Genomic DNA, 27,774 nt, shown 5'->3' on the forward strand with positions numbered 1-27,774 from the left:
TTTGTTGTCTTTGTTGGTTATCGTCGCCATGCGCCTCCTACTGCGGTGCGCCGTGCTGTCGCTGAGTCTCGTGGCCGCGATGATGTACGATGCTGCTGTTCACCAGTTCACTGAAGAGGAGATGTCTGGTGTCAGGTATACCTTCTCTCGCTCTCTCGTGTGTGTGTGTGTGTCTCTGTCTCTGTCTCTGTCTCTCATACACACATTTAGGTCTCATTATTATATCATCTCTGTTGTAAATGTTTTATTTCAATCCACAGACTGTACATCACAGTCACAAATGATAAAACGTTCCATACTGTACATGCATAGATAAAACAGAAGTTTCACACACACACACACACACACACACACACACACACACACACACACACACACACACACACACACACACACACACACACACACACACACACACACACACACACACACACACACACACACACACACACACACACACACACACACACACACACACACACACACACAGTAGTGTAGTCCAGGTGTACACTGAGTACTGCCAGGCCAGCAAAACTTTACACTGTAGGCCTACCCTCTGCAATTATTTTTTTTTAATATTCGGGAGACCTCAAATCTTGAATCTTGAATTTATATTAAAGGGGAACTATCTTATAAATGGCATTTTTCAGTGTTTAGCATGGTTTCCTAGCTATGTGGACTTATATTAATAGGATCTATGTCTCTAATTCTCATATTGGCGCATTCTTCCAATTCTCCTCTCGCAATATTCACCCTCACTGAACTGAGTCATCTGAAAATGTGCATATCTGTGATGTCAGAGATTTCTCAGCTGCATAATAATGTGGCAGTTGGTGTGGCAGTTGGCACCAAGCCACACAGTGGTTGGAGCCCAGCCTCAAAACGGCTTAAGATCTTGAGGTAGAAAAATGCTGTTTTTGAGTACTTGATTAGAAATACAAAACAATAATAATAAAAAAAAAAAAAAAAAAACGTACAGATGTGTTCCATAGAATCACAGGAATTGTGTAAAAGTGCCCAAATAGTGAAAGAAATAGTAAAATAGTTCCCCTTTAAAACACAAGATACTTGTGCCCTAATGATGAGGATAAACGCTCAATGAAGAAACCCACTCCCCTTGCCACACATCTATGCTCAGTTTATTCTGAGGACCAGTGGTCATGGGACGGGGTTGCACGCTTTTTGAGCAGGAGCATGCGCACGCACATGCACGGATGTGTACGCGCGTGCACACAAGAATGTCCACTCGACTCTGCGCCAAACTACCCACCTGGCTACTTTGCATAACAATAGCTCAGGTCGTCAGGTGTGTTCAAATACTACAGTTGGACCATTCACACAAATCCTGTGAATGAAATGTGTTATATTCCATTCCTAGAGGAAATTAGGCATCGTCTTTATTCGCGAGGGAACATTTATGTGCATGCGCGGGAGCATGTGACGTCATTAAAACACAGTGCAACCCCTTATGAAATCACCACTGCACCACTGCTGATGACTGAGAACAGGGGGGTGAGGACCCAATACTTAGGAAGACCACCCTCAAGAGCCAGACCAGGTTTCACTCCGCCCCAAAACCCAGCCCCCCCCTATTTATAATAAAACACAAGATACTGTACTTGGGCCCTAATGATAAGGAAGAAAGAGTGAGAGCCTATTGTCAAGGACTCAAGGGAGAGCGGTGTGAAGTGGATCGGATGAGCAGTTCTCCAGTTCTCATGTGCAGCTAAGGTTGTATTTTTTTTCATTTCCTCAGACAACGTATCAAGTCCATGTTCTACCATGCCTATAATAGTTACCTTGACAACGCCTTCCCCTACGATGAGCTCCGCCCACTCACCTGTGATGGACAGGACACATGGGGCAGGTAGGACATCACATCACTTTCTTCTAGAGCTCTGCAGTGCATCCCCCCCTCTCTGGTTCCACAAGAATGTTCTCTAGGGCTGTAACTTCTGGGGTAAATGAAGATTAGCTACAGTGATTTTACTACGTAATATAGAAACCCATGTGTCTGTCGGATCGTAAATAAGTTACATATATTGCAAATTGACATTGTGACCATTGGTTGTCAGGGTTTCGACATTGTGTGGTGCCAATTCCATTTCACAAAAATTCAGCAAAAAAAGGTGTATACAATGACAAATAAACGTTACCATTTTAAAATGCAAATATGAACTTTATATAGCTTCAGTAATACTTAATCACGTTAGTAAAGTATATGATCAGAAGGTAGGTTGGAACACATTTTTAAAGCGGAACAGATCTGGCACCACACTGATCTGATATCTGAGTTTGTAGTAATGGTTTCCTGGTTTTAACGAGCACAAAATAAATCTATGCAACTGTGTTCTAATCTCAGAGACCCATGGGTTTCTTATTGTATAGTAGAATATTCTAAACATTAATTTAACTTTATACATTAGTGTGGACATCCAGTCATTACAGTGGGTAATCTTCATTTTCACTAGAGGCTACAGACACAATACGTCCAGCTCTGTAGAGCATCATTCAGTACATCGCCTTGCTTCTAATTTAACCAACCAAATAATTGAATATTCATCTCATCATTTGTCTGTCTCTCTCTCTCTCTCTCTCTCTCTCTCTCTCTCTCTCTCTCTCTCTCTCTCTCTCTCTCCGCACCCCCTTCCCTCCCTCTCCATAGCTTCTCTCTGACTCTTATCGATGCTCTTGACACTCTACTGGTAGGTTTGAAACAGCTGTTTTATTGGAATATTGGACTTTAGTTTATCACTGATGCAACATTGTTAGTAGTAGTAGTATTAGTTTAATATGTTAGAATATGTTTGATTATTTAGGTTCTATTTAACCTCAGAGTTCCAGTTTTATTATTATTATTATTATTATTATTATTATTATTATTATTATTATTATTATTATTATTATTATTATTATTATTATTATTATTATTATTATTATTATTATTATTATTATTATTAGTAGTAGTAGTATTAGTTTAATATGTTAGAATATGTTTTATTATTTAGGTTCTAGGTAACCACACAGAGTTCCAGCGTGTGGCGACTCTCCTTCAGGACACGGTGGACTTTGACATCGATGTCAACGCTTCCGTCTTCGAGACCAACATCAGAGGTAGAATAATAAGGATAGGAGGAAGGAGAGAAATTATACAAATATATTATATATATATTATTATATTATATATATATAATCAAAAAGAGGGGGTGGGAGGACATGGTATAAAGGATGGCTTGAGGAAGACTAGGAAAGAGGAGATGAGAGGAAGGGGAAGAGCTCCTGACAACAGTGGGAGTAGAGTTTGACCTAGAGTTTTTTTACGAAACTATGAAGTTTATCATTTGCATGAGGAGCATAAATTTGACAAAAGGGTAATGTTATGTGAAGGAAGTGTATGCTGCATTTACAACACAAGATAAAATGAGAGCAACGCGGCATGCGGCACAATAATTGTTTTATCTTTATTATCTTGTTTTCATGATTTTGGGAAGACAAAATTATAATTTAAGTTGTAACTGGATTAATGGCCCAGCTCTAGCTCTAACAGACATAATATTCATGTTAGCTGGATTCTGTGCAGGAATCTTTAAATGCTCTGTCTGTTCCCATGTTACAGGACCCTGGACACTGGTTCAGTTAGGGATGAGCACAAGTAACGTTGTATTACCACCTACTGTACTTGATTAGTGAAACTCAAACCAAAATTTGCATTTAGCTTTTGTTTGGTCCAAGATGAAACTCTATAACGTTTTTACTCTGAAGTTAGAAAAACACAGAACGTCCAGCTCCCTGGTTCACCTCCATTCAGAATTTAGCTTGTCGACATCTGTTGATCTTTCTTTCCCTCTAGTTGTAGGAGGTCTGCTGTCGGCCCATCTTCTCTCAGGCAGGGCGGGGTTAGAGTTGGAGCCTGGCTGGCCTTGTTCTGGACCCCTGCTGAGGATGGCTGAGGATGCTGCCAAGAAGTTATTACCAGGTACCCATAGTATTCCGTTACATCACCGTCAGTTATTACCAGGTACCCATAGTATTCCATTACATCACAGTCAGTTATTACCATGTACCCATAGTATTCTGTTACATCACAGTCAGTTATTACCAGGTACCCATAGTATTCCATTACATCACAGTCAGTTATTACCAGGTACCCATAGTATTCCATTACATCACAGTCAGTTATTACCAGGTACCCATAGTATTCCATTACATCACAGTCAGTTATTACCAGGTACCCATAGTATTCCGTTACATCACAGTCAGTTATTACAGGGCTGTACGTTAACTTTTTTTGCACATAGCACTGGTGCTACAGAGGTTGATAGTTTTGTAGCACAGGCCAAAATCTTGTAGCACGAGTATAAAACGTCTCTAAAATCTCTAAAAACAACCACAAGTAGTGCAGTTCATTACTTAAATAGGTATGTGACTGGCAAGGGACATGAATCTTGCATACAGGGCACACAAAATCCAAACTTTAACAAGAAATGCTTTTAGACAAATTCTTTCTTTATTTGCCCATAATGTAAAACAAAAAGAACAAGGACATAACCATATAACCGATATGAAGCAGTCCGAGACCAGGCAGCGCTGGTGTGGACTCAGATTACAGGGAAAGCTAGAAACCAACCTAGAAACACCTAGAAACCAACATAACAAATAGATATAATGCATACAAACACCTGTACATATTTGTGGAACCAAATAAATAAATGTATTATTATTATTATTATTATTATTATTATTATTATTATTATTATTATTATTATAATTATTCGTGTGTGTGTGTGCGTGCGTGTGTGTGTGTGTGTGCACTGCACACGTGTCACAGTTCCAGCATCATGTCTGCTGGCCACTTTTTCAGATCCACACACACACACACACACACACACACACACACACACTATTGCATTAATCAGAACTAAGTACAAGGAACTCTGCATGAATGAAAAGGGCTTTATAAATAAAATGAATTATTATTATTATTACCTTATTTGCATATTGTCTCGTTATTAGATAGATAGATAGATTGATTGATAGATAATTAATACTTTATTGATCCCGGAGGGGAATTTAAGTAGCCATACGATGGAGTTCTTTTTACAGAGTAAAATTAGCGGCTTAAATTTAGTGAACAGCATTTCTTCCTTGGCGATGCAATATGCCACATTCATCTTAAACTTTACCTCACGGAGATCAGCATCATCCGCTCTGGTCGTCTGTTTACTCAGCGAGTGCAAGAGGGTGCCGGCCCGCGCTCAGGAGTTTGTTTAGCGTTGAAGGCATCCCGGGCAAGAATGTGTCGATGGGACGTATTGTGTTTATTAATGTTATCCCTTTTTAGGATATTGTTACCCGCGAGTCAAGGGATTCTCTGATCGGATCTTTTCCGGAGTCTCCCGGCACCAGTGACAGAATAATAATAGCTGTGCTTCCTCATTAAAAAATATCCACGGAAAATCATTTTCCCACTCTGCGTTATATCTGTACATCTTGTTAATCTTCTCCTTTTGTCTCGTTTCTATTAACGGTGGTCCCTCTCGGGCTCGTTTGGGGTTTTGATCTTGTACTTCTTTTGTTGGATTTAATACCTTAAAAAAGCGCTTCATCTTGTCGAAGTCACCCAGTCAGTGTACATTGAGCTCGCAACTTAGTCGCGGGGATATTGTTCGCTAGGGATTATGGGATTTGGTGTTTGATTATGGACTCTACGCGAGACAGGACATTGTTTTTAATCGCACGAGACTACAAGTACCAAGTGGATAGCGTGGCGCTGTGGTCCATTCAATTTACCGTCACACTTTATTTTTTTTTGCTTGCTCCACGGGCCATCGCACCAGTGCTACTGAAGTCAATTCATTCATCGCACAGACTGACGTCAGTGTCGCACGTGCGACATATATGTCGCAATGTACAGGCCTGGTTATTACCAGGTACCTATAGTATTCCATTACATCACCATCAGTTATTACGAGGTACCCATAGTATTCCATTACATCACAGTAAATTATGACCAGGTACCCATAGTATTCCATTACATCAGTCAGTTATTACAAGGTACCCATAGTATTCCATTACATCACCATCAGTTATTACCAGGTACCCATAGTATTCCGTTACATCACAGTCAGTTATTACCAGGTACCTATAGTATTCCATTACATCACAGTCAGTTATTACCAGGTACCCATAGTATTCCATTACATCACTGTCAGTTATTACCAGGTACCCATAGTATTCCATTACATCACAGTCAGTTATTACCAGGTACCCATAGTATTCCATTACATCACCATCAGTTATTACCAGGTACCCATAGTATTCCATTACATCACAGTAAATTATGACCAGGTACCCATAGTATTCCATTACATCAGTCAGTTATTACAAGGTACCCATATTATTCCATTACATCACTGTCAGTTATTGCCAGGTACCCATAGTATTCCATTATATTTACATCACAGTCAGTTATTACCAGGTACCCATAGTATTCCATTACATCACCGTCAGTTATTACCAGGTACCCATAGTATTCCATTACATCACAGTAAATTATGACCAGGTACCCATAGTATTACATTACATCAGTCAGTTATTACAAGGTACCCATATCATTCCATTACATCACTGTCAGTTATTACCAGGTACCCATTACCATATACCCATAGTATTCCACTACATCACCATCAGTTATTACCAGGTACCCATAGTATTCCATTACATCACCATCAGTTATTACCATGTACCCATAGTATTCCACTACATCACCATCAGTTATTACCAGGTACCCATAGTATTCCATTACATCACCATCAGTTATTACCATGTACCCATAGTATTCCACTACATCACCATCAGTTATTACCAGGTACCCATAGTATTCCATTACATCACCATTAGTTATTACCAGGTACCCATAGTATTCCATTACATCATCGTCAGTTATTACCAGGTACCCATAGTATTCCATTACATCACCATTAGTTATTACCAGGTACCCATATCATTCCATTACATCACTGTCAGTTATTACCAGGTACCCATAGTATTCCATTACATCATCGTCAGTTATTACCAGGTACCCATATCATTCCATTACATCACTGTCAGCTATTACCAGGTACCCATAGTATTCCATTACATCATTGTCAGTTATGATCAGGTACCCATTAGGGGTGGAACGGTACACATTCAAACCGTACGGCACAACCTCCACGGTTCGGGGCATGGGTGTATTGTTCGGATAACGGTTAGCCTCGAGCTAGGCTAACGTTACGTTAGCCACGAGCTAACTAACTTTAGCCGTGAGCTAACTAACGTTAGCCACAAGCTAACGTTAACTAACTTTAGCCGCGAGCTAACCGTGGAAACAAACGCTCACAGCGAAGTGACACCACGACACCAGTTCCATTTGGGGAAGGGGGATATATTGACGAAGCTTGACAACAGAGGTTGTGTCTGTCTGTGTAAAACAACGAGCCAGGAGACTAGAACTGTGTGTGTCAACTGCGTCTGTTTACATCCTGGTCCCTGCTGGAATTGCTTTTTGATACAGTAGACTGAGTAGAGGCTATTACTGCATCCAACAACAGACCTAATGTAGTCTATGTATTTCAACAGCTTTCCAGACTCCCACTGGTATGCCATATGGTACAGTGAACCTGCTCCACGGAGTGAGTCCTACAGAGACCCCGGTCACCTGTACAGCCGGCGTGGGGACCTTCATCCTGGAGTTTGCCACTCTGAGCCGGCTGACCGGAGACCCGGTGTTTGAGGACGCAGCTCGCCGAGCTCTCAGGGCACTGTGGAGCACCAGATCTGATATAGGACTGGTAACTATCTGTTTATCTCTCATTCTGTTGTTGTTCTTTCTGTCTATAACTGGTGTTTCAGAATGCAGTGTCACTGTGGAACACGAGTTCTGGCTGGTCAGTCAGTATGTCTGTCCGCCTGCCTGCTTGTCTGTCTGTCTGTCTCTGTAGACTGGGTTCTGTCTGTCTATCTGTCTGGCTGCCTGTAGGTGTCTAACCATATAGAAGTCCTCACTAATAGCACAAAGCCTCTACCATCTATAACTATCCTCGCTGTCTCTCTACCATCTATATCTATCCAGGCATGTCTCTCTACCATCTATCTCTAACCTGTCTGCCTCTCTACCATTTCTCTCTCTCTACTAATCGCTCTCTCTCTCTCTCTAACCTGTCTCTCTCTCCAGGTGGGTAACCATATAGACATATTGTCTAAGAAGTGGGTCGCTCAGGACGCTGGTATTGGAGCTGGGGTCGACTCCTACTTTGAGTACCTGGTGAAAGGCGCCATCATGCTGCAGGACGAGGAGCTGCTCAATATGTTTTCAGGTGATTATATACGGTATCATAATATGTGCTGAATTTAGCACTACTCTTAACTTTTGGGGCAGTGGTAGCCTAATGCTTACAGAAGCAGGCTAGTAAAGAGAAACACTCTCCCAAACTGCTCTGGTAAATTAATTTAGAAATGTTTTAGCAGAGTAAAAGACTTGGCATAAAGACTTAAAGGTCTTATAAATGGCCCTTTCCAGTGTTTAGCATTGTTTTCTAGCAATGTGGGGTTGTATCAATGGGGTCTGTGTCTAATTCTCATTTTGGCTCATCAGTCCGGTCTCGAGTTCACGAGATCCTCACTGAACTAAGCTATTCTGAATTTCGTGTACCTGTAACGTCCAAGAATTCTCATCTGCATAATATGTTTGTAGAACTAACGGCCCCTCTATGGTTGTAGCCACACTCAACCATTCGCTCAACAACAGAGCGAGTGGAAATACTGCCACTTCCTCAAACGGGTTTACGTGGCGCGGGTGCCGACAGAGAGAGCAGAGAACAAGCGAGCGAGAGAGATGAAGAGAGAGAGAGGGACACGGAGCATTTACACACACACTCCTGTCCACGCGCGCAGGGAAATACACACGCAGTCGGGAGCACTCGCATATCACTGTCAACCTGCTGCAAAATATCATTGCGCACGCTCCCACGCGCTCGCCCGTATTCCGATCCGTGCAATAATATTCACAGGGATATATATTGTCATTTGCAACAAGTTACCAATGCATTGTCCCGTGGGATTATGCCCCCCGCGGCGAAATTAATTAGTATCCCCCTCAATCTCTCTGTCTCTCTCTGTCTGCCAGTGCACACTGTGGGTGACTGTCACTCAAAGCGCTTATGGGCAGAGCCCAGCCCAAAACAGCTTGAAATCTTGAAGTGGAAAAATGCTGCTTTAGAGTACTTGATTAGAAATACAAAACAATGAATAATTTTTTTTTTTTTAAACGTACAGATGTGTTCCATAGACTCACAGGAATTGTGTAACATTGCCCAAATAGTGAAAGGAATAGCAAAACACGGGACCTTTAAACTGCTGTGTACGAGGCTGCTATGTTTTGATGATGGTGGTTATCTATGGGTTCAGATGTTGATCTTCTCTATAATACTGCTGTTACTATATACAGGTAATAATTATACTGTATGTATGTAACACAAACGACAACAAACTTGTATTCATATTTTCCCAGATTATGACCGTGCTATCCAGAACTACACTCGTTTTGATGACTGGTATCTCTGGGTGCAGATGCATAAAGGAACCGTCTCCATGCCGGTCTTCCAGTCCCTGGAGGCCTTCTGGCCTGGCCTACAGGTACAATAACATTAAAGGCACACTGTGGACATAGACTACAGGTAGAGTAACACTAAAGGGACTTTGTGGACATTGGGTCTCATTCAACAACGGACTTAGGACAAAAGACCAGGATTTTTTTTGTTTTAGCGCCACTTAAGACATTTTCGGGCCGATTTTGGGATTCACCAACGGTCCCTTCTGGATTCGGTCGTAACTAAGAGCAGGATTTAGGAGCACTGAAGAGCAGTCGTAAGTCGACAGACTGGTGTGCGCCGTGTTCTTAACACATTGGTTGCCAGCAGGGGGTGTGCGATTTATCGCTTGAGTGCCAGCGCTTTAGTCAATGAGAGGACGAGCACATTTGCGAATGCATAAACTATATCTTAAATTATGGCTATGTGTCTAATACACCCGTCGCTTATCAATGACTTGCTTGCAGTCAACATTTACGAAACGGATTGTTTTTTCATCAGTACATTTCCGTTTTATACCGTTTTGAATACGAGTATAGTTTTGAAGATTTCTAGTGATTCCAGAAAATAGCTCTTTACTGGAATACACAAAACACGTTGTAATTTTTCGGCCTATTTATGAATCGTTTTCAAATAAACGCTAGATTATTAGATTATGTGTATTTATGCACGCTAGAGAAGCGGGCTGAAAAATCATCGATTATCTATGCCGTGCCTGGCGCTAACGTTACGCACACTGTACACACACAGGAGACACGTTGTGAACGCTGTGAGAGAAAAAAACTCTGATTAACACAATACTGGTAAAATAAAGTCCTTACCTCAGATCGGATGTTCTGCAAAAAGATTAATCCAATTCCTGATCGCCATTCCAAATATTGATCGTGTTTATTGGTATATGTGTTATACCTCGAAACACATAATCGAGGGCGGCTAGGTGGTGTAGTGGGCAAGGCGCTCGCCACCAATGCAGGAGACGCTGGGTTCGAGCCCAGCTCTCCGCATTGCTATCAGCTTGGCTGGTCGTTCATACTAACACAATTGGCAGTGTTAGGGGTGGGAAAGCTGATGGGTGGGGATCGGACGTTGTGGACAGCGACTCCTACAGGTCGGTTGGTGCGCCTGCGCAGCAGAATCAGGAAGCGATGGGGGCGGCGTGTCCCTCCCACGCAGACCCCCGCCGCTGAGAGATCGCGCTGTGCAGGTGAAAAGATGCGACGGCTGCTTACTCGAGTACCGGAGGGGACACGTGATGTAAGGCTTCGTCCACATTGCAGCCGGCTTGTGGGCAGGGGTGCAGTCGTGCACACACGTGGTTACACGGCGTGTTATTAGTAGTCACTCAGGGCAGAAGTGCGCGCAATGATAAGTACCCGGCCGTTGTAGAAGGCACTTCTCACCTAGACTTTGCATAATAATAGGAACCTATTATTGCATTGTGCATTGTTATGCATAATAATCATCTGTTCTGTGCGCAACTGAGGGAACATGTATGCGCGTGCGCGGGAGCGCGCGTGCACGTGGCGTGTAACCAGTTCCCATATTACGACTGCACCACTGCTTGTGGGAGGCATGGCCTAACAGCGTTCGAGACAGGGGAGGGTAGAATTGGACGATAAAAAAAAAAGAAATACATAATCGACGCTTCTTCCAGTTCCCTCAGTGGATGCAATAGTCTCAGGTTACATGCCTCAGAAGTCAAATGTGGAGCCCGGAGTATTTTTTCCTGATGCATTCCCATCGACTCCATTCCAATGGGTGCAATACCATCCGGGAGACGATAGGGGGCGGTATTTGCCCTTTTCGAGCTCAGAGCCAGTCCCAATGATAACGTGAGGCTGGATGGATGAAAAATGAATGGATATCGCTAATGAAAGAAATAACGATTAAATAACGAGATTTCTCGTCATTGGCACTCAACGCATGGCGGTCAACAACAAGATTTCTCGTCGTTGGCACCCAATGTGTTAAGAGCTTTATTTGGGAGGAATCATGGTGATTTCGTTCATGTCAACTCTACAGACCCCCTTGGAATTAATTAATCATAATTTAAATAAATATGACAATATTTGTATGCTAAAAAAAAATACGTTTTACATTTACAGTCATGCCTCAACGATGCATGTAATGTCCAAAAAGAAATAATAGCACTACACCAACACTGCAAATGACAGTGGATAAATAAATAAGAACTAAAGCTAATCGCGTGGATATATCTATAGTGGAATAGACTGTATTAATATTCCACCTGTTCAGCGCACACACATGCACACTGTATAGCCTACGTGTCTAATGAATGGACAGTAGGCTTATATTATTCTAATTACTAGTTTTATTAGGATTTAGTAGATACTACATTTAGTCATTTAGCTGATGCTTTTATCCAAAGCAACTTACAAGTTCTGTACGACAAGTCATCAGGAAGGGCACTATAGATACTATATGCTCTGCCCTATATGTACAATAAGTACAGTACACATCTTAAGGCTGCCACAGAGTGGCGTACTGTGAGTGGACCGGACTCTGTGGAGATGTAACGCTAAGTGTACTGTACTGTAGTCGAACTGTGATGTACTGTAGTAGAAATGACTATTATGGCAGCGCAGTATCTGTGATCTCCTAATAAAACAAGTCATTAGAATAATATAAGCCTACTGCGTTCATTCATTACGCACATAGACTATAGTGTGTGTGTGTGTGTGTGTGTGTGTGTGTGTGTGTGTGTTGCGGCAGATGCACGGCCAGGAGCGCGCAACAAGATGGTATAAATATGGAATATTAATAGTCTATTCCACTAGGTATATAGTGTGATGACAATACATTTGAATCGAATCTAATTTTGATCTGTCGCAAAGCGCTTCCTCGCTACATGTTGAATACAGGGCAATGCCAAACCTCTATTTCCACACGGCTCTCGCATTATAATGAGCTGGACAGGCGTGTCTGTATGCAAATGAAGTAAATGGGAACGCGCGTTCAAGTTTGTCAATGAGTGACCCATCTCATTCTGGGCATCGCAGCTGTGATCATTTTGGCGAGTTAAGACAGCCTCTCCACGCATTGGTGAATCCGGGTGTAATTGTCATCGACTTTCTCTCATGACCTTCCAAGGTGGTTGGTGTAAGAGAAATCTTATGACAATGTTGGTGAATGAGGTCCATTGACTACAGGTAGAGTAACACTAAAGGGACTTTGTGGACCTGGACATTTCAAATCATACTTCCTGGCATAGAAACAACATTATTATTAAACATATGTCTTTGTGTGTTGTAGAGCCTGCTGGGTAATCTGGAAGGTGCGGTGAGAACGTTCCAGAACTACTATTCAGTCTGGAGACAGTTTGGAGGCCTGCCAGAGTTCTACAGTATACCTCAGGGCTATACTGTGGACAAGAGAGAGGGGTACCCACTACGACCAGGTAATTACTAAACTAATACTAACTAGTAGTAACTAAAATAACTCACAGACTAACTTAACTAACTTGTTCAGTGTCTGTTATCACCCTACTGTGTGTGTGTGTGTGTGTCTTTCTGTGTGTGTCTTTCTGTGTGTGTGTGTCTTTCTGTGTGTGTTTCAGAGTTAATAGAGAGTGCCATGTACCTGTTCAGAGCAACTGAAGACCACACCTACCTCCAGCTGGGCCTGGATGCTCTGGAGTCAATAGAGACGATAGCCAAGACGCCATGTGGATACGCTACTGTAAGTTACCATGCAGCTAGTAGAGAATGGCCAAGACGCTACTGTAAGTTACCATGCAGCTAGTAGAGAATAGCCAAGATGCTACTGTAAGTTACCATGCAGCTAGTAGAGAATGGCCAAGACGCTACTGTAAGTTACCATGCAGCTAGTAGAGAATAGCCAAGATGCTACTGTAAGTTACCATGCAGCTAGTAGAGAATGGCCAAGACGCTACTGTAAGTTACCAAGCAGCTAGTAGAGAATAGCCAAGATGCTACTGTAAGTTACCATGCAGCTAGTAGAGGATAGCCAAGATGCTACTGTAAGTTACCATGCAGCTAGTACAGGATACCAAGATGCTACTGTAAGTTACCATGCAGCTAGTAGAGAATGGCCAAGACGCTACAGTAAGTTACCATGCAGCTAGTAGAGAATACCAAGACGCTACTGTAAGTTACCATGCAGTAGTAGAGAATAGCTGGAATGTCTTCCACCATGATGGAGATGGCGAGACCACATCTGTGTAGTGAAAACACAATACAATGCTCAATAAATATAACAAAGACTTAATATCATTAAAATACATTTCTATTTGTATTTATTCCATGTGACACACATGCAGTGTTAATTTTGGCAGCTATTTTCATTTTAGTTTTAGTCATGTGTCAAGTGCTCCTTTTTCGTTTTCATCATATTTAGTCATCTGCATTTATTTTTTGTTTAGTCAGTTTTAGTCTTAGTCAGTGTTAGTCTCCATTTTGTCTTTTTTGTTTTTGTCTAGATTTAGTCGCAGAAAACTGATGATTTTTGTCTAGTTTTTGCTAATGAAAAAAGGATTTTTTTTTTATATTGTAAATAATGCAATTCTATTTATTAAGTATAGTCTAGCCAAAACCCTATCAGATGATTCACAATAAGTTCAGTAGAAGGCTAGAAGCCCAATAGTAACCAAACATTCTTTGAAATGGTCAATAGATTCAGAAATAGTCAGACATGGAATGGAACATATTCTGATTTAAATTGCTTTTTTTTTTTTTTAACCAACAAAGGAACATTAGGATAGTGTAAATACACAGTACACACTGATGGCAATTCTCACTGGGACCTACTGTACAAATTTCACACACGTCACACACACATTCCCTTTTGTCCCTCGAGTCGTACCGTAGATCGCTGACGTCACTTTAAACTTAAAATGGCGGCCCCCATCAGAGCATTCTGCTAATAACATTAGCTTAGCGAACCTGCCACCGCACTTCTATGTGCATAAAGTGTGGTAACAAAATATCACAGCCCCTAAGACTGGGAGCGTTATAACTCTACTGAGCATGTACCCAACATTATATGAAAAATAAAAAGTCATTACGATGTTGATAGTAGTGGGCAGTGGTGCAGTCGTAATATGGGAACTGCCCAAACGCCACGTGCACGCGCGCATACATGTTCCCTCGGTTGCGCACAGAACAGATAATAATAATAATAGATTGGATTTGTAATGCGCTTTTTGTTCGCTGGGATCCCAAAGTGCTACACTACAGGGTTAGAACATAGTTAAACATTTTTAAATAAAATAGTTATTAGTAAAACAAATAAAATAAAATACAGAATAAAAGTAAGATAAAAATAGAACAGTTAATTAAAAACATAGTATAAACAGACAATGATTGTCTATTGATGATTATTGATTATTGATGATGATTATTATGCATAAATGTTTTAAATGTAATTGTAGTTGCAATTTCTTTAATTGAATTAACTTAAACTAGAAAAGTAAATACAAACTAAATTAACAATGTAACTTAGAGTTAGTTTACAGAAGGACGGTTTCCTTCAGAGACTGAAGCACAACTTAATGTCTCATCCTTCCAGTCGGGACCACAGATCAAGCAACCCCCCACCAGCTCTTCTCGTTGTTATGCTATCGGTATCCTATTATTATGCAAAGTCTAGGTGATAAGTGCCGGCCGGCGCGACGAGTCCAGTGACAATTGTGAACGCATTTTTGTGTGCGCGCGCGCACTTCTGCCTCAGTGATCTACTACAATGGCGTGTGTGCACGACTGCATCGCTGGTAGTGGGTGTACACAGATGAAAGAGAGCAAGTCTGTGTCTGGGATATAGGTCCCGACTCCCAGGCTATTAGCCTAGCCATCGTCTTTAGCCTCCGTCGTCTTAAATGCTATGTTCTTTTGGTAGAACTGTTCGGCTGCCGCAGGAGTGTTGAGAGAGTAGCAGATTCCGTTCATGGTTATTGGTATAAGCTGTAGTCACGAGAGACCTTGGACGCGGTTTTTAGCCTCACTTATGTTATGTAGCTTGGCTTTTAGCCATAAACGCTGCTGAGCTTAACCCGGAAACGGAAATGGGAAATGCTGAAATAATAACGTGACTTATTCTAAAAGTTATAATTATTTTGTCTCATCTTGTTTTAGTCAACATAAATTAAGAGAGAATTCGTCATGGTTTTTGTAAACTACATTTTTGTGTCCTCAGTTGTGGTCAACGATATTTAATTAATAATTTAGTGACGTTAGCGTCACATGGTCTTCAATAACGTGACGTCACAGGAAAAAGCTTTGTTGACGAAGATCTTTCGTCATCAATTTAGTTGACAAAATTAACACTGCACACATGAGAGATATACTAATTAATTAATTAGTTATTGGGATTAGACAGGATCATTCTAAAACTATACTCATATTCACCACGGTATAAAACGGAAATGTATGAAAAAATTATCTGTTTTTTGCATGTTGACCGGAAGCAACTCACTGACAATCGACGTGTTTATTAGATCCATAGCTATAATATTTAATATAGTTTTAGCACTCGCAAACACCGGCATTATCCCATTGAACAGAGCGTTGGCGTTCTTACCACAAGGTAAACAGCGACCTAGGCGTGGAATGAGTTCATTAATAATAATTGTTTATGTTATTATTATTACCGTATTTCCTCTAATAGTGACCTGTATTTAATATACCATCCTCCGCCAGCTCTATTTGTCTATGGGGATGTTTACCTTCTTTGCAGGGCTATAACTTTTTAAATTGTATTGCTAAATTGACATTACTATGGCCCATTCAACGTCAAGTATCTATTGTGCAGGGTGTAGCAACGTTATACTTTTTCATTCACATATTCATACTAAAATACGGTCTAAAGTATAAGTATGTTTTTATTGTTTTCTGCAGCTTTCTCCAGAACGTGATTTATAGCCCCAAATGCATTATATTGATGATGATCAAATACAGTTTGATAGGAATCTGCGCAAGATAAAAAATTTCAAATGGACGTGCTTCTAGAAGTTACTACTGATCATCTGATGTTGACCGGATGGGGGGGGGGGGGTCGTTTATAATTCCGTGGCCAACGTTAGATGATTCATCTAGTGTGGGTGATATGATCATTAGAGCAGTTAGTATCGAACACGTTAAAAAATAACGCTGATAACGCATTTATGCACATGTACTGGGACTGCCCACCAGTTAAGATATTTTGGAAAGAAGTGACCCAGCAATTGTCAAATCTCTTAACTCTGGATATACCTGTACACCCCTCTGTATTACTGCTGAATGATGTCTTTGAGCATGCAGTACCTCCACAGCTAAAGAGATTGGTTTTATCCGGTATCACAGTGGCTAAAAAGCTGATAGCATCACGATGGTTTCAACCGGAAAAAATGTGCCGTAAGGTCTGGATTCTTACATATCTCGATGTGATTTATCAAGAAATATCAACAGCTAGAATTTTGGGTCTCAATGAATCCAAAATGGCAATGTGGTTAGAAGTGGTGGAGAGAATAAAAGCCAGCATATAATGGTAGTGTCTGGTTAGGAACAAATTATAATGGTTGGATTATCCAATGGGGGGTCCGGGAGAGGGGGGTACGAGCTGGAGCATATGTGTATTTGTATATCCTATTGTGTGTTGTCATGTTTGTTTATGTGTTTGTTTAAAAAATAATAAAAAAATAAAATACAAAAAAAAAAAATAACGCTGAATCTTACCGTAGCTTCCTCATAGCGTTGGGCGATGAGCGTGGAACAGAAATATTCCTATTATGGGATGTAGAAATATGCGATCCATTTCCAGGTTGTATAATAGTATATACGTCCAAATCATGTTGTTTATCGAGTTATTGGTAACGGATTGCTATCCGTTGTGTCTAGCTCGAGTCCTGGGACTATTACCGAGTGATCGGACCGAATTGAAATGAGCACCAGCTTCCATTTCCTGTTTCCGCTCTGGGCGATCCGCCGATCGGCCACAAGATGGCGCTCTTGAACCGTTGGAGAGTTGAGAGGGGATCAACAGTAGATCTCAAGTCTCCGGGGGAGAAATATGATTTCGATCACAGATTTTTGAAATATTGATATCAAAGACGTGGTACGGCGTCTTTGGCAGAATGAGCATGGCGGGGAAAGACGTGCTACGGCGTTTTTGGCGACCATAGTGTTAATTAAAAACCGACTCTCTATTAATGTCCGGGTGCGCTGTTGAGCTAAGCAATTATAAGCCGACCTTCTAATACAAACCGGGTTACTAATATACGTGTGAGCGAACCTCTCCTTACTTCCGTATGGAACACGGGTCGCGCGCAGCACGTAACATAACAACAACAGAGCAAGCATGGCAACACTACTTTCCGAGTGGAAACGTTATGAGAGCTAACGTTGCTACCTACAGTACCCGGAGCTGCTAACTGGCTAACGTTATGAGAGCTAACGTTGCTACCTACAGTACCCGGAGCTGCTAACTGGCTAACGTTATGAGAGCTAACGTTGCTACCTACAGTACCCGGAGCTGCTAACTGGCTAACGTTATGAGAGCTAACGTTGCTACCTACAGTACAGTACCCGGAGCTGCTAACTGGCTAACGTTATGAGAGCTAACGTTGCTACCTACAGTACCCGGAGCTGCTAACTGGCTAACGTTATGAGAGCTAACGTTGCTACCTACAGTACCCGGAGCTGCTAAGGTAAAGTTACTTGATTTCACTTTGAAAACGTTGAAATGACCAGTGACTACCTGTAATTGCACTGTTTACTATTTCATACAGTACTTGGTTTCAATAAATGAACCCAGTACATTTTACTGGGTTCAAACTGACACAAAATGTTGATTTATTCATTATGATCTGTTTGAAAATTAGAAATATAGGCCTCTCTCTTATACATGCCTCCTCCTAATAAAAGCCTGGTACCCGCTACAGTTGAAGCAAATACAAGCCCGGGTCACTATTAGAGGAATTACGGTAATAATAACATGGCGGGGGTAGTGTGAGCCTCCCACACGTTACACCTCGCCAATGAGATTCCGCGCTGGCAGGTGAAAAGATGTGACCGGCTGCCTCCTCGTGTATCGGAGGGGACACATGATGCAAGGCTTCTATCCTCCCTACAACCCGCCAGTGGGGAGCATATGCGAGCAACGTTCAAGACAGGGGAGGGGAGAATTGGCACAGCTAAAATTGGGATGGGAGAAAAATAGAAAAATAGGAGAAAAAAGTGGATAAAAAAAATGTAAATAATAATAATACGTTCTATTCAATGATTTTATGTATTCCAGGTGAAAGACCTGAGGGACCACCAACTTGACAACAGAATGGAGTCGTTCTTCCTGGCGGAGACGGTCAAATACCTCTACCTGCTGTTTGACCCCGCCCACTTCCTGCACGGCGGTGGGGAGGGGGCTGAAGGGTGGGAGCGGGGCGGGGAGGAGGGGCAGTGTGTGCTTGGGACGGGGGGGTTCTTATTCAATACTGAAGCCCATCCTCTGGACCCCGCAGCACTGCACTGCTGCAGCCGACACGCCCAGGAGAGACAGGAGCTGAGGGACATACTTCTCAGCCTATCACAGCCCTCTGAAAAGACTGACAGCCAAACAGACAACTCCAGACAGACAGAAATCCCACCCGCGAGCCAATCGGAGAGTATCGCACTGAAACCAGGACAGAGGAGGACTGCCCCCCCACTCTCCTGTCCCACTCAGCCGTTCAGTGCTCGACTCGCCATCCTGGGACAAGTGTTTACAGACGACACCTGATGGACCACAGGCTGCCTCTTTCATCTAGACTAATATCTGATCTGGTCTGGTTTGCGCTCCGCGCTCCACTCTGTGTCTTGGGACCAGTTGGCGCTCATAACTCCTTAGATCTGGGCTCTACTTGCTGGTCTGATCTCAGGTAAAACTAGCCTCCTCCTAGGATTGATTGACATCACTGTAATCTACCCAGGCTGATCAGGGCTCTACTCTTGGTACAATAATTTAATCTGTGCTTGACTTGCCATCGTCAGCTGATCTGCGCTGAACTCTCTGACTTGATGAAAGACTTAACATCACAAAGACTGTAATTGGCTGGCCATGCTGTTGTATGTTTTGAAGCGTCTATTACCTTAGTTTGATTTCCAGTGATTATGTTAACATGCACATTAATATTCTGGAGTTAAAGGGATATTTCACTTTAATGGAACTTGTAAAAATTCATCAGTCTTACCTCTATGTAAAGTCATCTACTAGTAAGCTAGCAACCACTGAATGAATGAAGGGCTGACCCCTATTAGTCGATTAGTCTACTAATCGGTCGAAAGGAGCCGTAGTCGACTAACCAACCTCTTAGTCGAATAGTAAAAAATAAATAAGTATAATATATAATATATATATATTTTTTGTATCATTCTTTCCAAAAGAAAAGAGGCCTAGAAGCGTGGCTAACGCTAATGGCACGCATACCAGAGGCTAACTGCCTACGAAAACAGGCACAGAGGCACTGAAAGAGGATTTCACCCATCTAATCATTAATGAACACACTAGACTAGACAAATATCAAGATGTATCCATCAGTAGACCAATTGCATGCTTTTGCAGAGGACAAGAAGCCTTCAGTCGACTCCTTCAGACATTAAGCACCCCCCACAGCCCAAATGGAATGATAAAAAAATATTAAGAAATATTATATATATTTATAAAAAAAAAATTGTCGACCAATAGTCGACTAACGGCACATTTTGGCCAATCATAGTCGACCATCCAAATCCTTAGTCGGGGACAGCCCTGGAATGAATGAATGAAAACTTTATTTAACCGATTGCAGAATGGGTACAATACAGTACGGCTCAATACATACGATTGTTAACACTTTCAGTGCCACGAGGTGGCGCCAGAGTTAGCGCTTGAATGCCACCATCGGCGCCAATGTTATCGTTAATATCGCCTAATCTATGTTTTAAATTATGGCTATGTGTCTAATCTGCCCGTCGCTTATCAAAGAAACCTTTTCCAGTCAGTGCTGTCAAGGCAGATTGTTTTTTTATCGCTTCATTTCCGTTTGAGAGCATTTTGAAAAGCACCCGTTTTGAGGTAAAAAACTGTCCATTCTGGGCCATTCTATGATAATCGTCTTTTACTGGAATATTCCAGAACGTTGATATTTGTTCAAGTTCTTTCAAGTTCTTTAATAGTTGTCATACAGAAGTACAGAATACTTTCATACAAAATGCTTCTTACTGTTACGCTCCAGAGACTGTGCTAGACAAGATAGTATCAAATAACATAATAACATAATATAGCATGAATTTAGAAGAAGAATGAGGTCACAGTTGTTCGGTATAGACATATGTACAATGTTCTGAGTTACCATATAATATACAATACACAATACTATGCAGTGTACTAATGTACAGTACTATCTAGTGCAAAGCAGAAATGGGATGAGGTACAATTTTAGGTACAATTTACAGTAAGGTGTACGAGTTGTAGTGCAATCCTTCATCCATAAATATAAAGTGTGGGGAGTGGGTGCTACAGTGTGTTTGTTTAAAGTGGGTGTGTGCTATAAGTGTGTGTAGTGGGTGCTACAGTGTGTTTGTTTAAAGTGAGTGTGTGCGTGTGGATGTGTGTGCTATGTGTGTTTGGTGGTTGTTGTTGTGTAGTGTTCATTCATTGTTCGTTTAGCAGCCTGATGGCCTGGGGATAGAAGCTACTTCTGAGTCTTTCTGTGCTCGCCTTGAGACTCCTGTGTCGCTTGCCTGACGGCAGCAGTTCAAAGAGGCAGTTGTTCGGGTGGCTCGAGTCCTTAATAATTCTCTTAGCCTTCCCCTTGCAACGCTTGTTGTAAATGTTCTGGAGAGTGGGGAGCCCCCCTCCAATTGTGCGTTCGGCTGAACGTGTCACTCTTTGTAGTCTGCTTTGGTCTTTTGCAGTGCTATTCCCAAACCAGGAGGTGATGTTGCCGGTCAAGATGCTCTCTATTGTACATGAGTAGAAGTTCTTAAGGATCTTCTGGCTGACTTGGAACTTCCTTAGGCGCCTGAGGAAGTAGAGGCGTTGTCGTGCCTTCTTCACCACACTGTTAATGTGTATGGTCCATTTCAAGTCCTCGGATATGTGGGCTCCGAGGTACTTGAAGCTGTTGACTCTCTCAACCGGTGCCCCGTCGATGCTGAGGGGGCTGTAGTCCTTGACCCCCGACCTCCTGAAGTCCACAATCATCTCCTTTGTTTTGCTGACGTTCAGGGAGAGGCTGTTTTCCTGGCACCATCCCGCCAGGACCTTGACCTCTTCCAGGTAGGCCCTCTCGTCGTTGGCAGAGATCAGGCCCACCACCACTGTGTCGTCAGCAAATTTGACGATTGTATTGCTACTCCGCTGAGCCACACAGTCGTGTGTGTACAGGGAGTAGAGGAGGGGACTCAGAACACAGCCCTGGGGGGCCCCTATGTTGAGGGTGATGGATGAGGAGGTGCAGTTGCCTGCTCTCACCACCTGGGGTCTGCCAGTCAGGAAGTCCAAGACCCACTGGCAGAGGTCATAGCCCAAGCCCAGGTCCCTGAGCTTGGCTATGAGTATGGAGGGGACTATGGTATTGAATGCCGAGCTGTAGTCGATGAATAGCATTCTCACATAGTTCCCCTGCCTCTTGTCCAGGTGTGATGCTGCTGTGTGCAGCACATGGGATATGGCGTCCTCCGTGGACCTGTTGGGGCGGTATGCAAATTGCAGGGGGTCCATGTTGATGGGGAGGGAGGAGCAGATGTAGCCCTTTACTAGCTTCTCAAAGCACTTCATGGCTATGGAGGTGAGAGCTACAGGGCGGTAGTCGTTGAGGCAAGCAGGCTTGGATTTTTTGGGTACAGGGATAATAGTGGACTTCTTCAGGCAGGTGGGGATGACAGCCTGTTCTAAGGACAGGTTAAATATGTCAGTGAATACTGGGGCCAGTTGGTCGGCACAGACTTTTAGGACGCGGCCGGGGATGCCGTCGGCCTATTTATGAATAGTTTTCAAATAAACGCTAGATGAACAATATTATACGTACACGCACGCCCATTCGAGCCGCGCACGGATAATCGCCATGTTCATTTCCTCTTGGATTTTTACAGTGAAACCAATAGAGGACATTTCACAAAACAGCTTATATCTTCATCAAAATGAGTCTGATTATCCTAACACTGATAACATAGATTCCTTACCTGACATCAGATGGTATCCAACTGGTATATTCCAATTCCTGATCACCATTCGAAAAAATCGATAAGTGTATAGATCCAACGTGATACAGTAGAACACATGATTCCGCTGGGCTCAGAGGCTCCAGAATGAACTCTGATAACCCCGGCTGCATCAGTGGACTGGAAAATGTAGAGTACAGGATTTTTTCCCCCATCCATTTTCATTGAGTCCATTCCAAAATCCCTTATGTCATCTGGGAGACGATAGGGGGCGCTTTTTTCAACATCTGATCGCCGGCGGCGCTCGGGTAGACTAGGGTAGGCTCGCGTGATGCAATATGATTTCAGATCGCTAAAAAAAAAAAAAAATCTGAGAAATCTCGTGAGTGGCTTTCAACGAGATATTAATAAATCCGAGAAAACTCGTGAGTGGCACTGAAAGTGTTAAGGGGATGCAGACCAGAGAAAGACGTTTGTCTTGTTTACATCAGGGTCCCCCATTTTCAATTCATAGTGACATTTATGACATACACAACATACATGACATCATGACATTTATGGCATAGGGACATACATGACATATACAGGTATATAGTACCGTTACATTTGTGACATATATGATATGCAAATATACAGTACTGTTACCCATAGATCCTGACAGGGAGTATATACATATGATGGGGAGGAGACTGTACATTAGGAGGGGGTGGGTGGGTGGGAGAGAAATATACATACGGTGGGGAGAGAATATATACATACGGTGGGGAGGGACTGCTGTCCCTGTTGTCTGCTGTCAGCACCACCATTCATCCCAGGTGTCTGGCTCCCCATTCACTTCCATTCATTTTGGGGACCTAGTCTAAATATCACACTTCTGTGAAGATTTCAATAAAGCAGGCAATTCTGAGCCAAAGGTACGTGTTTGTTTTGGCATTTGATGTCTTTACAAATGTATGACCTTTGAAAAATCAAACCCGGGAACCTTTCAATTACCAGACCTCTCTAAGTTGTTGTAGGTTTGAGTGTTCTGTGTATCTTTGCCCTGCATGGAATGTATGGGGAGTGGTTACCATGGTTACCTGCTGCCTTGCTGGAGGAAAGATTCTAAACATTATGTGAGAAGTTGACAGTTGGTCAAACTACACCTCAAGTGAGAAATAGTTCCATTACTAATAATTTTACTAATACTCATAATTTGCAAGAAAACAAAACAAGTACCTTTGACTCAGAAAAATATATTACATATAATAATATTGCTGTATTGTTTGTTTATACTTCAGAAATATATGTAGACTAGGTCCTCAAAATTAATGTAAGTGAATGAGGAGCCTGACACCTGGGAGGAATGGTGGTGTTGACAGTAGACGACTGGGACCGCTAGATTACTCGTACTGTAGATTACTTTAGATAGAGGTAGGCCTAAGTTATACTAAAGATAAATATCCCTTTAATGTATTCCCAGTTAACGTCTTTAGATGAGATGAGGTATCTAGACTCCTCTAGATGTTCATATCCTCATCAACAAACTCGCAACCTGTAAAAGCCACCAGTAAACTGGACAATGTGTTCATGCATCAATACCTCGGCTAATAACTGCAAATCCAGTGATCATATTCTGGATTAGCTGGTAGACACGACCTCTACTCTGCTCTGAGGTTGGTTGAAAATGCCATAGATCAGAAAACGAATGCAATATTCAGTTCATATTGGACGTTGCAATATTCAGTTGATCGTTTGTAAAGTGCAATGTTTATGATCTTTTCATGAAACTGAGCTACGCAATCTTGACACGTGATTACATTTGCAGGTGACCTGCCATAATTGGGGTTCCTATGGGTTTTCCTAATTGAAGTTACCTGCCATGTCACTTAATTTTTGCATGGCCAGTCACCTGCTCCGTTTGAGGAAAATCCATATGCAAACAGTGCTGGGATTATAAACATTGCACTTTACAAACGATCGACTGTATTGTACCAAGGTAGTGTAATAATAACACAGCCAACAACGTAATTTCACATCTTTACTTTACGTTGCACCCAATTGGCCAGCATTTGTTTTCTGACCTGTGGTATTTTCACCCAACCTCATACTATGTGGTTGAGCCTACCAGCTAATTCTAGATATGAGCATATCCTGGCTATTGTAAACAGCACCAACTCAGACAGAATAACAATTCAGTATCCTGAATAATATGAATGTGCAGGTGAACGCTCCCAGTTAATGCAGGATAACTGGGAACAGGAAGTTGTCTGACGACCTCCAAGCTAGACACATAAACAAGGAGAGGACAGTGTCGTCACCGCAGCCGAACTGAGCCATGTTCAGCCTCTCATGACATCACTGCCCTCTCCCCGATGAACAAACTATCGGTAAATAGTTAAACCAGTGCACTATGGAACCTTTTTGTGTAAAATTAACATAAACAAGATAAAAAACCCATCAGCAATTCATGAAAACCAGTGGAATTGCCCGTACCAGTCTTTCCCATTGGGCACAACGAGTGGTGTGAAATCTTCTACAGTATGCATGTACAGTATGGAGTCTGTTTTACGTATTAGAAGGCTACAGTCTCGTAAATGTGTACAACTCAAATCAACAACTGTGGAGAATGTTACCTTGCTTTAAGAAATGTCTGTTTTTCCTGCCATTGTATCTTATGATCCTTGTTTTTCTTTTTCTTATGTGTATAGGAAGGTCGTAGTGGTTACGTCATTGCTGTTTCCGGCCGGTCCACCATCTTCAAAACGCAATGTATTTCCCAATTGCCCATTTCTAAATTGTCTAGTTTAAAGGGGAACTATCTTATAAATGGCCTTTTTCAGTGTTTGGCATTGTTTCCTAGCTATGTGGACTTATATTAATATGATCTATGTCTCTAATTCTCATATTGGCGCATTCTTCCAATTCTCCTCTCACAATATTCACCCTCACTGAACTGAGTCATCTGAAAATGTGCTGATTTGTGATGTCAGAGAGACACCGCTGCATGATGATGTTCAGGCGGCGCAGTGGTTTAGGAGCCCAGGCTCAAAACGGCTCGAGATCTTGAGGTAGAAAAATGCTGTTTTTGAGGACTTGATTAGAAATACAAAACAATGAATTAATTTTTTTTTTAAATTACAGAGGTGTTCCATAAACTCACAGGAATTGTGTAAAAGTGCCCAAATAGTGAAAGAAATAGTAAAATAGTTCCCCTTTAAATCAAATAAAACATGAACATTTGCATGGTGTACCTTTCTGTGCGTATTCATCCACAATCTATAGCTCAACATGAAAATATTCGCAATTTATTTCAACCAAAAATGCTTAAACAATAATGTTAATGATAGAAGGGAACTCATTTTTTTTGCAAAAATGGAAAGCTTGCCAATGTTCATGAGGCAGAATTGTTACAATAGCCGATAATCCATTTTCCCAATGATAAATCCCTATACGGGTGGACCTCGCGGGCGGTCCAAAGTGACGTTAGACTACACCTCCCTATAACACTGCACGGTTGCTTCTCTCAGCCACAAGGGGCTGCTGTTGTGCTGAAGTTACACAGTGGAGGTTGAGCATGGACCCTCACCTCCACTGACCTACTGTGTATACACTCGTGGGGTGAGAAACGAACAACCTGTCACTGATCTTGAACACACTGTACATTAATGGAGGTACTGTAGGTGACACACACAAAGGAGTTGTGTTGAAACTTAACTGCAGTGGTGACAAAGGTTTCTAAACCATCTATTAACTGTTACTTTGTATCAAAGTGGCATTTTGATTTTTACCTGTGTTCTAATATAGAGGAAGGATAATGTGATAACGGTAGAGAAAGTTAGAACTTCTAATTCTCTACTCCATAGAAAATGGTCAACCTTTTAGTACTCTAAGCCAGAATCCCCATGTTAAAGCCCTTTAACAGAAAGATAAGTCCTGTTTTTAAAGTAAATAAAATAATATGATAAGCTTTGGCTTTGTCTCCCAGTATTTATCTCAGTGGTCTTTACGTTCTTCTGTGGTCTGGTTCTTAGAGCTCTAGGATAGTGAGCTTTAAGCTGTGGTCTGGTTCTTGGAGTGCTATGATACAAGTGAGCTTTTAAGTTGTGGTCTGGTTCTTAGAGCTCTAGGATAGTGAGCTTTAAGCTTTGGTCTGGTTCTTAGAGCTCTAGGATATTGAGCTTTAAGCTGTGGTCTGGTTCTTAGAGCTCTAGGATAGTGAGCTTTAAGCTGTGGTCTGGTTCTTAGAGCTCTAGGATAGTGCCATATGTGCAATGAAGACTGAGCCAGCGATCGAGAGTGAATCCAATGATGACTTTGCCTAGCTAACCCGCACAGTCGGCTTCCATTCATTGTGCTAAGCTAGGCTAATAATAATAACGACTTTGGAGAAGTCAGCCAGATAGCTTTCTACAGAACGAGTCAATGAATGAATCACGCTAGAAATAAATAACGCCTACATGCTGGCTGTGTGTGTGTGTGTGTCTCTGTGCATTCAGTAGAAAGCTATCTGGTTGCACGTTATTAGCCTAGCTAACCGGCACTATCTGCTTCCATTCATTGTGCTAAGCTAGGCTAATGTGCAGCCAAGCTAGGCTTACGTGATAAAGCCCAAGACATCACATTGTTGATCAACAAGTTGATCAATTGCATGTCTTTTAACATACTGCAAAACATCTCTTCAGTGTTTGTGAAGATTAACAAGTTGAAAATAAAATGGAACACTGATGTAATGATTGTTTTAGTTTTTACTGTTTATTATTTCTATATGTTTATTCTTCTGATTACCAGTAGCAGCTCATCAAAATATACAATCCCTCCTATAGTTACTTATACAACGGCATGCAAATTTCTCGATTTTGATTGGCTGAAACAGTCCATTTACACGTATGTATAGGTCACAATCCACACTCCTGGTCCCAGGACCCGCCCACAACCGAATCACATCACTCCGCCGTGCGGATTCTTCGGAGAAAACAAGATGGCGGACAATAATCTTTAACAAATGGATATGTTGATAGCGTCATAACGACTAA

The 27,774-nt window shown here is 41.9% G+C and overlaps 1 protein-coding gene across 2 annotated transcripts; it reads left to right on the forward strand.

The window, feature by feature from the left end:
• On the forward strand, positions 1-27,774 carry edem2 (ER degradation enhancer, mannosidase alpha-like 2). 2 transcript variants are annotated; one of them, XM_084332773.1, is made up of 11 exons: positions 1-135; positions 1,757-1,867; positions 2,666-2,705; positions 3,009-3,114; positions 3,851-3,976; positions 7,621-7,832; positions 8,216-8,357; positions 9,551-9,675; positions 12,903-13,047; positions 13,207-13,328; positions 25,450-27,774. In XM_084332773.1, exons 1-11 carry the CDS (start codon positions 29-31, stop codon positions 25,618-25,620), a joined length of 1,407 nt encoding a protein of 468 aa, XP_084188899.1. In that variant the 5' UTR covers positions 1-28; the 3' UTR covers positions 25,621-27,774. The 2 variants fall into 2 exon arrangements, with proteins under 2 accessions (XP_084188899.1, XP_084188898.1); XM_084332772.1 differs by lacking the exon at positions 25,450-27,774 and adding an exon at positions 18,879-19,790.

This window comes from Notolepis coatsorum, assembly GCF_963971535.1.
Source record: "Notolepis coatsorum genome assembly, chromosome: 17".
Lineage (NCBI taxonomy): Eukaryota > Metazoa > Chordata > Actinopteri > Aulopiformes > Paralepididae > Notolepis > Notolepis coatsorum.